Source organism: Panulirus ornatus, chromosome 2 (assembly GCF_036320965.1).
Source record: "Panulirus ornatus isolate Po-2019 chromosome 2, ASM3632096v1, whole genome shotgun sequence".
NCBI classification, from domain to species: domain Eukaryota; kingdom Metazoa; phylum Arthropoda; class Malacostraca; order Decapoda; family Palinuridae; genus Panulirus; species Panulirus ornatus.
In genome coordinates, this window is record NC_092225.1 from 93721987 (window position 1) to 93734486 (window position 12500).

Consider the following 12500-nt stretch of genomic DNA (forward strand, 5'->3'; position numbering starts at 1 on the left):
CCCCTTACCAGGGACCTGAAACTCACCTTACCAGGGACCTGGAATTCCCCTTACCAGGGACATGAAACTCCCTTTACCAGGGGCCTGACTCTCCCCTTACCAGGGACCTGAAACTCCCCTCACCTGAGACCTGAACCTCCTCTCACCAGGGACCTGGAATTCCCCTCACCAGGGGCCTGAAACTCCCCTTACCATGGACCTGAAACTCCCCTTATCAGGGACCTGAAACTCCCTCAACAGGGACCTGAAACTTGGTTTATATAACCTTCCTCCTTCAAAGATCGCACTTCAATCTTAATGATCCACTCGAAAAATCTTGTACATCTTGCCTCTTGCTCGTGTGATTAATGAGGGCGATGTCTCCACCTTGTACAAGCCACAGATTGCTTATCTGCAGCAACATGATAAGACCTTATCGTACGTACAAATAACCATATCTAAGGTTGGGTAACACTTACCGAGAGCCTGCTGGGTTATGCGAGACCAAGACTTTGGTTTCGACGCAAGTGACCAGCTCACACAACACACCTTGAGGACTGTTTAATGGTGTGTGTGTGTGACTCATGGCAATATCCATGTTCACCATGTATTGTCAATGTTCGATACGAGAGATAATGTTCAGTGGTACTTAACACCACACAATAAGATCATTCAGTGGTATCTGTTCCTAGGCAATAATAATGATAATAATATTCAGTGGTTTCTGACACCACACAGCAAGATCATTCAGTGGTATCTGTTACGAGGCAATAACAATGTTCAGTGGTATCTAACACCATACAGTAAGAACATTCAGTGGTATTTGTTACTAAGCAATAACAATATTCAGTAATATTTGACACCATACAGTAGGATCATTCAGTGATCTCTGTTACTAGGCAATAATATTATTCAGCGATTTCTGACACCATAAGAGTAACAACAGTCAAAGGCACCTGAAATACAGCAACAATGTTTTGCAGTATCTGACACTACACGGTATCAATATTCACAAGTATCCGACACCACACGGTAACAATGTTCACCAGAACCTGACACCCTCCAGTAGCAATATTCACCAGTACCTGATACTCTTCAGCAACAATATTCAATGGTATGTGATATCCTCCAGCAACAATATTCACCAGTACCTGACACCCTTCAGCAACAACATTCAGTGGTATGTGACACCACACAACAACAATATTGAGCCATACCTCATACCGTGGAGACAGGATATGACCTCCTTGTTCTTACTTGTGTTGATTCGGAACATCTTGGTCAGGTTGGTATAGATGGAGAAGACCAGGAGGTACTTCAGCCGTCCTAGACACAAGAGGGAAGACGTTATGGTATTAGAATTTACATGAATGGGTTTCAGAGTGGTAAATACTGTTGACAGGATCAGACATGGAGCAGCTAGAGATGGAGGCAGGAGGGAGGCAGACAGGGAGGAAGGCAAACAGGGAGGAAGGCAGACAGTGAGGGAAGTAGAAAGGCAGACAGTGTGGGAAGTAGAAAGGGAGGCAGACAGGGAGGAAGGCAGTCAGGGATGAAAACAGACAGGGAAGGAGGCAGACAGGGAGGAAGTCAGGAAGTTGGCAGCGACAGGATGGGAGGCAGACAGGGAGGGAAGCAGGAAGACATATACATCTCCCAACGCCCATATTCTCGCCATGGGATAGAGATCTGTAGTCCTCAGAGGACTTTGTTTATTACAGTGTTGAATTAGAATTCTGCGGGGGTGTGTCTTGCTCTAGGAAAGTGAAGGCAGTACGTCTAGGTGAACCAGAACTGAAGGAAATGTGTCTAGTTCTAGAGCACTGAAGGGAATGCGTCTAGGTGTACTAGAACTGAAGGAAATGTGTCTAGTTCTAGAGCACTGAAGGGAGTGCGTCTAGGTATACTAGAACTGAAGGAAATGTATGTAGTTCTAGAGAACTGTGGAGAGGTGTGTCTTGAACTAGAACTCTATGAATAATTTGTCTACTTCTAGAACTGTGAGGGTAGAGTCTCTGATGCTAGAACACTGAGGAGGTTGTCAAGCTGATGTAGGACTTTTAGGATAGTGAAACTAGAGAAATGAGAGAAGCAAAAAAATATTTAAAAAGGAAGTTTGGAGAGAAAAGCCTTTTACCACATCCAGCCAAATGCTTTTGGAGGTGTGGTCCATGACGAGAGATTCGTCAAAATCCTTGAGAGAGGAGGAGAAGGAGGACCAGAAATGAGCCACACTGGTGATGTGAGAGAAAGTGTCTGAGAAAGTGAGAATTAAGGGGAGTTTCAAAGACTTTGAAAGTTGGCAGAAGTGAGAGCACTCGGGCAGTGGCTGAAACGGCCTCCTTTCTTAGGGATAGGGTGTACCAAAGCATGTTTTGGAAGGCGAGAAAAATTGAGAAGAGGACATACGTTCGATGGGAGCAGGATAGAGAGAGAGAGAGAGAGAGAGAGAGAGAGAGAGAGAGAGAGAGAGAGAGAGAGAGAGAGAGGAACTAGATTCGAAATCTCCCAAAGTAGAGTTAGAAGAGAATGATATACCGAAAATGGCAACCGTCTCATTTGGAGAGAGAGCTATCGGACTGGATTGGAAGAGTGAGAGAAAGGTTCAGTCACAGAAATCTATCGGAAAAGCTATTGGTTAAAGACCAGATAGATCTATCGGTAGATGATGTCAAATCAGCACACTTTTCCTTCATGAAGAGGTTACTTGAATTATTCCGTAACGTCATTACGATAATTCTGAGCAATGATGAAAGCAAAGTGGGATTCAAGTGATGGTTCGAGTTTCACGGCCTAGCACGGTCTCTTCCTGATACGACAGACGTTGGTGCAAAACCAGTCAAACTACATTGGCGAGGGGTAACACATCTAGTAGTAGAAGAGATGTAGGTTTCCATTCCAGCCAAGATTTTCTCCGCTATAGAGGCAGCACAGCTGGAGGAATTCCAGTTGGCGAAACAGACCCTAGTGTCGAGGAAAGTCAGCAACGCAGCTGCACCAGGATGACCACAGAGTTCTCCCAGAATGCCACAGATGGCGTTCCAGAAGGGAGACAGGGGGATGGATGGGCTTAGCTGGAAGTGATAAAGAGTCAATTGCGATCGTAGTTGCAAGACACTGTGGGAGGAGTAATGTTGTATGCAAAGTGGTAGGGTTCAGAGGTAATAAAAAGAGGTCGAGTGTGTTGGATCGATTGTCGTGATGGGTGGGAAATCATGCATTTAACCAGTGGGAAATCATGCATTTAATCATGTGCTGTTGATCGTAAAGCAAGGGGAAAAAGAAAGGCCCTCGACTCCATCGCAGTTGTCCCGCTTCCAACCTGACCAATGTTTGTGGTGTGCATTGAAATTTCCCGTGTATGGAATTTCAGTTAGGGGGATGTAAAGATAGCAACGCTTTATCGTAGGAGCTGATAGAATGGGAGAGTTATACATGTAGGACTGTGGAAGAAATGCATACGAAACATAAAAGCCGATTGGCTTCAAAGCTGGGAACTTCAAGATCCATGAGGCGAGTCCAAGGAGTTTGTAGTCAACACAAACAATGCTCATGAAGCAGACACTGTAATCACAAACAGCGCCTTGGGAGCAGACACGATGCTAAAGATAATATAGTGTCATATAGTTGGAGATTTGATGGCGTCGAGGATAAGTAGCCATGGACTGCTGGGTTTCAGAGAGAAGGTCAAGGAAAGAAGACAGAAGGTATTCTAAAAGGGAAGATTGGACCTGACACTGCCCTATGTTGCAGATGTGAATAAAGGAAAGACCCAGATCTGGGATCAGTGTTGGGAGAGATGGTAGGAGTCGGACACTTAGAAGATATACTACAGTCTACCAGTGAAAGAGTAATAGAAAACCATGAAAAGAATTCTTAAGTTTTCGTATTTTTTCCCCCTAGATATGGTTTGCAACATTTATGTACGGTTTACATACACTCTCAAGCCCGTACACCATACCAAGATCTTTGTGTTCTCATGATGAAAGTGTAACATATACGTTTTACAAGCTTGATTTCACATTACAGGAGTTTTATAATATGGTTAGAGAGATGGAGTGTGCTGAGCTGACATCACGAGAGGAATTTTACAATATGGTTATAGAGATGGAATGAGCTACTGAGCTGACATCGGGGCTGAGCTGACATCACCGGGGAGTTTTATAATATAGTTAGAGGGATGGAGTGAGCTGCTGAGCTGACATCAGCGGGGAGTTCTATAATATAGTTAGAGGGATGGAGCGAGCTGCTCAAGCTGACATCACTGGTACTCACCATTCCTGAGGTCCTGCTGGTCAGTGTTGATGATCCACACGTCCACCACGGTGGCCGCTACCGCCGTCAGGCACAGCAGGGTGAGGACCACGCTGAGGGTGATAGCCAGGGTGAGGGAGGCAGCCATGGTGAGGGAGGGAGGCAGCCAGGGTGAGGGAGGTAGCCAGGTAAGAGAGGTAGCCAAGGTGAGGGAGGTAGCCAGGGTGAGGGAGGCAGCCAGGGTGAGGGAGGCAGCCAAGGTGAGGGAGGGAGGCAGCCAGGGTGAGGGAGGCAGCCAGGGTGAGGGAGGTAGGCAGCCAGGGTGAGGGAGGCAGCCAAGGTGAGGGAGGGAGGCAGCCAGGGTGAGGGAGGCAGCCAGGGTGAGGGAGGTAGGCAGCCAGGGTGAGGGAGGCAGCCAAGGTGAGGGAGGGAGGCAGCCAGGGTGAGGGAGGCAGCCAAGGTGAGGGAGGTAGGCAGCCAGGGTGAGGGAGGCAGCCAAGGTGAGGGAGGTAACCAGGGTGAGGGAGGCAACCAGGGTGAGGGAGGGAGGCAGCCAGGGTGAGGGAGGGAGGCAGCCAGGGTGAGGGAGGTAGCCAGCCAGGGTGAGGGAGGTAGCCAGCCAGGGTGAGGGAGGTAGCCAGCTAGGGTGAGGGAGGTAACCAGGGTGAGGAAGGCAGCCAGGGTGAGGGAGGCAGCCAGGGTGAAGGAGGTAGCCAGGGTGAGGGAGGCAGCCAGAATGAGGAAGGCAGCCAGGGTGAGGGAGAGAGCCAGGATGAGCTACTGTGGCACTACTTTGGACATCAAGATTGGTTTAAAGCGGACTTTACATTTTCGAGACAGCGTTAACTATTCCACGAGGAAAATGACAAGTAATAATGGTGAACATGAAAGGTCCGCCTTGGGCAACTTTCACACCGATTTTTCACCGGACCAAAACTACTTTGCTGGCTGAAATGCCTCCAGCTGCGCTGAACGTATAGCGAAGGTCATCACGGCTAGGTTAGAGTCCGACTTCCCTTCTACTAAAACTTTATCGCCTCAGTCATAGTTCGATGGCTATTGCTCTAACGCTCTTACATCTTGGGGAGAGAGAGAGAGAGAGAGAGAGAGAGAGAGAGAGAGAGAGAGAGAGAGAGAATCTACCCACGAAAGCCAAGAATACTTTCATATAGAAAATGCGCCGTTCTCATCTCATAAAGGCCTTCTGTAATTCAACCTTGCCCAACGTCTTCTAATTTGACCAATCTACGGCTAACTCTCCAACTAATAAAGTTGCTCTTTTCGGCGTCTTACTTCCTTGAATTCTACTTCGAGTGTTTCTACATTTTAGCTACAACACCCGACCATAATTCTTATGGAACCTCTGCGCTCTCGTACATTTTTCTTGCGCTAGATCTAAGTCCTCTCCCATCTGCTGGTGGGCAAGGTGTATTCAGCGGATGACACACCACCTCATGTCATAAAGGAGTGTGTCCCTCTGAGTTAGCTCCCCAGCTTTGTTCGCCTAATTTGTCTCTGTCTGAAAGCTAAACTTTTCCTCCTTTCTGGAAGCTTGCCTTTGGTCCATTTAATCTCCATAGATTGGAAACCTAACCTAACCCTTGTAACTAACGCCTACTACTCCCACTTTTTGCTATCTCCCAAGGTCTTCAAAACTCTCCTTAACTCTCACACATATGGAATCTCATTCTCTTCTACCCGATCATATGGTATGGCGTTCCCAGTGCAAGGTCAACTGGTGATGTCTTCGATGCAGTCCATGCGAGTCTTTTGTTCTGGCCTTCAACGCCTCTACAGCATTTGACAGGATGTGACACAAGCCTTTGCCTTCCACACTTTCTTCCTTTGGCTTTTCTGCATTTTCTTTGCATAGTTTCCATTCCAGTTAATAGATCCAATGATGGAGCACCTTGTTCCTCTTATCTGTGGCGTCCCTCGGGTGTCGCCTCATTACTCATCCTCTTCCCTCTTTCCATAAATGATCTTTATTCAGTGTTCAACCCTCTTAAATCTTACACAAACTATTCTACTCTGTATGGTTCAATTCTATTTCTTTTCCACCCTCACTCCGATACCGGCTCTTTTTCTTGCTTTGAACATCTTTCTAAATTTGGACCTGTGCAGCCTCTCGGAATTCGTAAGCAGTAAACTGATTAAAGTCAACGCAGCAAAAACGCCTTTCTAACCTATAATCATTTCCAAATCTCATTCGTCTCGTAAAGTGAAATTTCAAAATACAACAGTTTAACCTTTGCAGTGACATGAACATGTTGGGTATAACCAATCTATTTTTTCCCACTCTGTCATGAAAACAACACATTATGATTACCACTAGATCAGGTTCTCCAAAGTTGAGGGCGTTTTTCTTTTTAGTAGCTATTCTGTCCATATTTACTGGCGTCTAATTCGTCACGTTTGGAGTACTTATCTCAAACTTGGGGTGGCCCTTCCTCCACAGCTCTCGTAAACCAGAGTGGAGTCAAAAGCCGTCTGCCATAATGACTTTTCTTTTTTCTCTGCTCCACTTTCACTAACGCACCCTGTTGTTGGTTCACCTCTCTGAGTTCTACGGGTATCATTTCGGCCCCTAGTTCCGTGAGTGGCCTGCATTCACGCCCCCTGGTGTAGCGGTTAGCGTTCCTGACCGTGACGTATTCACAACCCGCCCCGCCCAGGGTCGAGCACATACGTGCGAATCCTGGCTGCTGCAGTCGGTCCATCAACAACCCAGCTGTTCATCCATCCCTCAGGGGTTGGTCGATGAAATGGGTACCTGGCATAGGCTAGGGCGTGTGAGTGTGTGTGCGTATATATATATGTGTGTGTGTGTATATATATATATATATATATATATATATATATATATATATATATATATATATATTTTTTTTTTTTTTTTTATACCTCGTCGCTGTCTCCCGCGGTTGCGAGGTAGCGCAAGGAAACAGACGAAAGAAATGGCCCCCCACCCCCCCCCCCCCATACACATGTACATACACACGTCCACACACGCAAATATACATACCTACACAGCTTTCCATGGTTTACCCCAGTCGCTTCACATGCCTTGATTCAATCCACTGACAGCACGTCAACCCCTGTATACCACATCGCTCCAATTCACTCTATTCCTTGCCCTCCTTTCACCCTCCTGCATGTTCAGGCCCCGATCACACAAAATCCTTTTCACTCCATCTTTCCACCTCCAATTTGGTCTCCCTCTTCTCCTCGTTCCCTCCACCTCCGACACATATATCCTCTTGGTCAATCTTTCCTCACTCATTCTCTCCATGTGCCCAAACCATTTCAAAACACCCTCTTCTGCTCTCTCAACCACGCTCTTTTTATTTCCACACATCTCTCTTACCCTTACGTTACTTACTCGATCAAACCACCTCACACCACACATTGTCCTCAAACATCTCATTTCCAGCACATCCATCCTCCTGCGCACAACTCTATCCATAGCCCACGCCTCGCAACCATACAACATTGTTGGAACCACTATTCCTTCAAACATACCCATTTTTGCTTTCCGAGATAATGTTCTCGACTTCCACACATTTTTCAAGGCTCCCAAAATTTTCGCCCCCTCCCCCACCCTATGATCCACTTCCGCTTCCATGGTTCCATCCGCTGTCAGATCCACTCCCAGATATCTAAAACACTTCACTTCCTCCAGTTTTTCTCCATTCAAACTCACCTCCCAATTGACTTGACCCTCAACCCTACTGTACCTAATAACCTTGCTCTTATTCACATTTACTCTTAACTTTCTTCTTCCACACACTTTACCAAACTCCGTCACCAGCTTCTGCAGTTTCTCACATGAATCCGCCACCAGCGCTGTATCATCAGCGAACAACAACTGACTCACTTCCCAAGCATTAATGGGATGGCCATGGTTAGGGCCTCAGCTGCCCGTTCCGTCTCAGCTAATATAAATGTTCTGCTGACCCGGACAGCTCATCATGGATACTATTTCCCCACTATTTTTTGTGTGGAAAAGTAGGAGTATTGATACCTCCTTTGTTCATACAACAGAATCTGATCTCTTCTTCTCTTTCTGGTAACTTTCTCCCCTGAAAGGATCGAGTCTAGAAAAAGGAACTCGCGTCAATTATTTTTCTATTTTCCTTCACTTGTTATTGCTACCCTTCACACCCGGTGCATGGTATCGCGTATAGTATACTGTGTGTTTTTCTTTCTCAATCCTCACAATGGTCTTTCACTTCGTTCATGGATGTTGTTTGTGAACTTTCGCTGATGTGAATAGAGGGGGGGTCATGACTGAGGGGCATCTTTTTATAATACTTAGCTTTCTATCGCAATTCAATGTTTTCTGATTTTTTTCTTTCTTAAGTTTGTGGATCTCCTGGTCTCACTGGAAAATCATTGGGTAAATATTTTTGTTCTTAAGGTATTGGGTTCTGCCTGAAGGCCAAGGGGAATATATGTGCCAGATACACACACACACACAAAAAAGGAAAAACTCGAAGGTGTTCGATTAAAGTGCATGACAGATGAACAGAAATATGCATGACAGTCGTACGAAAGTGCATGACAGACGTACAATAGCGCATGACAGACGTACAATAGCGCATGACCGTCGAACAAAAGTGCATGACAGACGTAGAAAAGCGCATGGCAGACGCACACTAACGCATGACAGTCGTGCTGACCACCATCCATACAAAGTGGAACATTTGAAGCAGATGTGGTAAAGACGCTACTAACCCCCCCCCCCCCAACTCTGTGACCTTCTGCGAAGCCAAAGTACATTATGACAAATCCAGACATGGGTGGGTGATTGGGGGGGAGTGGTTGGACGAGCCAGAGAGAGAGAGAGAGAGAGAGAGAGAGAGAGAGAGAGAGAGGTGGGGGGGTGTTGGACGAGCCAGAGAAAGCAATGAAGCGAAGACACAGAAAGCTACTCCGTCACCCTGCACTAAGCCAGATGGGAACTGCTTGTTACAGCTTACACACACACACACACACACACACACACACACACACACACACACACATATAAACATAACTAAGCTTGACTAAGCTTGACGAGGGCCAGCTTGTTAGCTTACATCATGATGACGTCACCAGCGTTGTAGTCCAGTGTGGGCGGGGCGTCCGTCTGACACATCACAAACGACACGTTCAGACCCTGGGGCTCCAACACGACTTCCAAGCTCTCCTGTCAAGGCGAGGAATGCGGTCAAGCTTTCCCGTCAAGACTCGTAATAGTGTCAAGCTTTCCCGTCAAGACTCGTAATAGTGTCAAGCTTTCCCGTCAAGTCTCGTAATAGTGTCAAGCTTTCCCGTCAAGACTCGTAATAGTGTCAAGCTTTCCCGTCAAGACTCGTAATAGTGTCAAGCTTTCCCGTCAAGACTTGTAATAGTGTCAAGCTTTCCCGTCAAGACTTGTAATAGTGTCAAGCTTTCCAAGACTCGCAATAGTGTCAAGCTTTCTCGTCAAGACTCGCAATAGTGTCAAGCTTTCCCGTCAAGACTTGTAATAGTGTCAAGCTTTCCCGTCAAGACTCGTAATAGTGTCAAGCTTTCCCGTCAAGTCTCGTAATAGTGTCAAGCTTTCCCGTCAAGACTCGTAATAGTGTCAAGCTTTCCCGTCAAGACTTGTAATAGTGTCAAGCTTTCCAAGACTCGCAATAGTGTCAAGCTTTCTCGTCAAGACTCGCAATAGTGTCAAGCTTTACCGTCAAGACTCGTCATAGTGTCAAGCTTTCCCGTCAAGACTCGTAATAGTGTCAAGCTTTCCCGTCAAGACTCGTAATAGTGTCAAGCTTTCCCGTCAAGTCTCGCAATAGTGTCAAGCTTTACCGTCAAGACTCGTAATAGTGTCAAGCTTTCCCGTCAAGTCTCGTAATAGTGTCAAGCTTTACCGTCAAGACTCGTAATAGTGTCAAGCTTTCCAAGACTCGCAATAGTGTCAAGCTTTCTCGTCAAGACTCGTAATAGTGTCAAGCTTTCCAAGACTCGCAATAGTGTCAAGCTTTCTCGTCAAGACTCGTAATAGTGTCAAGCTTTCCCGTCAAGACTCGTAATAGTGCCAAGCTTTCCAAGACTCGCAATAGTGCCAAGCTTTCCCGTCAAGACTCGTAATAGTGTCAAGCTTTACCGTCAAGACTCGTAATAGTGTCAAGCTTTCCCGTCAAGTCTCGTAATAGTGTCAAGCTTTCCCGTCAAGACTCGTAATAGTGTCAAGCTTTCCCGTCAAGACTCGTTATAGTGTCAAGCTTTCCCGTCAAGACTCGTAATAGTGTCAAGCTTTCCCGTCAAGACTCGTTATAGTGTCAAGCTTTCCCGTCAAGACTCGTAATAGTGTCAAGCTTTCCCGTCAAGACTCGTAATAGTGTCAAGCTTTCCCGTCAAGACTCGTTATAGTGTCAAGCTTTCCCGTCAAGACTCGTAATAGTGTCAAGCTTTCCCGTCAAGACTCGTTATAGTGTCAAGCTTTCCCGTCAAGACTCGTAATAGTGTCAAGCTTTCCCGTCAAGACTCGTAATAGTGTCAAGCTTTCCCGTCAAGACTCGTAATAGTGTCAAGCTTTCCCGTCAAGACTCGTAATAGTGTCAAGCTTTCCCGTCAAGACTCGTTATAGTGTCAAGCTTTCGTTTCAACGCAGATAATGCGACGAACTTTCCTGTCAACGTTCACAACGGTCAAGCTGTCATTTCATCACGGAAAATGCGGCAAAGCTTCCTGTCAGTACTAATAATGCTGTCAAGCAATTATTTCACTGGAAAAAATGATGTAAAACTTTCCTGTGTACATTCATAGGAATGTCACGTTATCGTGTGGACACGGGATGCGGTCAAGCTGTTCTGTCAACACCCATAGTAGTGTCAAGCTCTCATGCCAACACTAAGAAATGTGGTCACACAATTGTGTCAACAGTCAGAGCGCTGTCAAGCTATCATGACAACATATAGACCTGTCAAGCTATCACGACAACGTATAGACCTGTCAAGCTATAATAAAATATATACCTGTCAAGCTATAATAACATATAGACCTGTCATGCTATCATGCCAACATATAGACCTGTCAAGCTATCATGACAACACATAGACCTGTCAAGCTATCATGCCAATATAAAGACCTGTCAAGACAACATAAAGACCTGTCAAGCTTACATGACAACATATAGACCTGTCAAGCTATAATGACAATATGTAGATCTGTCAAGCTATCATGACAACATATAAACCTGTCAAACTATCAAATGACAACATATAAACCTGTCAAGCTATCATGACAACATACAGACCTGTCACGTTATCATGATAACATACAGAGATGTCATTCTACCATGACAACACATAGACCTGTCAAGCTATCATGACAACATATAAACCTGTCAAGCTATCATGTCAACATACAGACCTTTCAAGCTCTCCCTTTCACCAAAGAGACTGTCAAGCTCTCCTACTTACAGAGAAGACACCTAAACTCACTTGCCAAAACGCAGAGAGCTGTCAAGCTCTCTGGCCAACACACATGCTCTCTTGTCAAGACTCTCCGGTCAACACACAGCACTGATAAGCTATTCTGTAAATACTAAGTTCTCTGTCAAGCTCTGCTGCCAACACGCAAAGCACTGTCAAACTCTCTCCCTATTGGACATACTACTGTCAAGCATTCTTTTCAAAATGAGATTAATGTCAAGCTTTGCTACCAATGGACAAAATGGTGCCAAGCTCTTCCACTGGCACAAAATGCTGTCAAGCTCTTATCAACAAAGGCAGCACTGTCAAGCTCTCTTACCATCTCATGTCCCTGTCAATATAGTATGTCGCCAAGCTCTCCTGCCAACACAGTACTGTCAAGTTCTGTTGCCAACAAAGAGTACTGCTGAGGTCACCTGTCAAGAGAGTGTACAGTCAATCGCCAGGATATCCTGTCAACAGTACTGTCAACTGCCAGGATATCCTGTCAACAGTACTGTCAACAGCCAGGATATCCTGTCAACAGTACTGTCAACTGCCAGGATATCTTGTCAACAGTACTGTCAACAGCCAGGATATCCTGTCAACAGTACTGTCAACTGCCAGGATATCCTGTCAACAGTACTGTCAACAGCCAGGATATCCTGTCAACAGTACTGTCAACAGCCAGGATATCCTGTCAACAGTACTGTCAACAGCCAGGATATCCTGTCAACAGTACTGTCAACAGCCAGGATATCCTGTCAACAGTACTGTCAACAGCCAGGATATCCTGTCAACAGTACTGTCAACAGCCAGGATATC

At 45.9% G+C, this 12500-nt stretch overlaps 1 protein-coding gene across 3 annotated transcripts in view; it reads right to left on the reverse strand.

Moving 5' to 3' along the window:
* LOC139758471 (nose resistant to fluoxetine protein 6-like) overlaps positions 1-12500 on the reverse strand; it is a 50135-nt gene that overhangs the window by 21467 nt on the left and 16168 nt on the right. For all 3 annotated transcript variants that reach the window (XM_071679922.1, XM_071679932.1, XM_071679942.1), the window contains exons 6-8: positions 9315-9424; positions 4255-4346; positions 1197-1305 (exon numbers count right to left, since the gene is read on the reverse strand). In XM_071679922.1, the coding sequence (XP_071536023.1) occupies positions 1197-1305; positions 4255-4346; positions 9315-9424 (311 nt within the window). The remainder of the gene's footprint in view (positions 1-1196; positions 1306-4254; positions 4347-9314; positions 9425-12500) is intronic.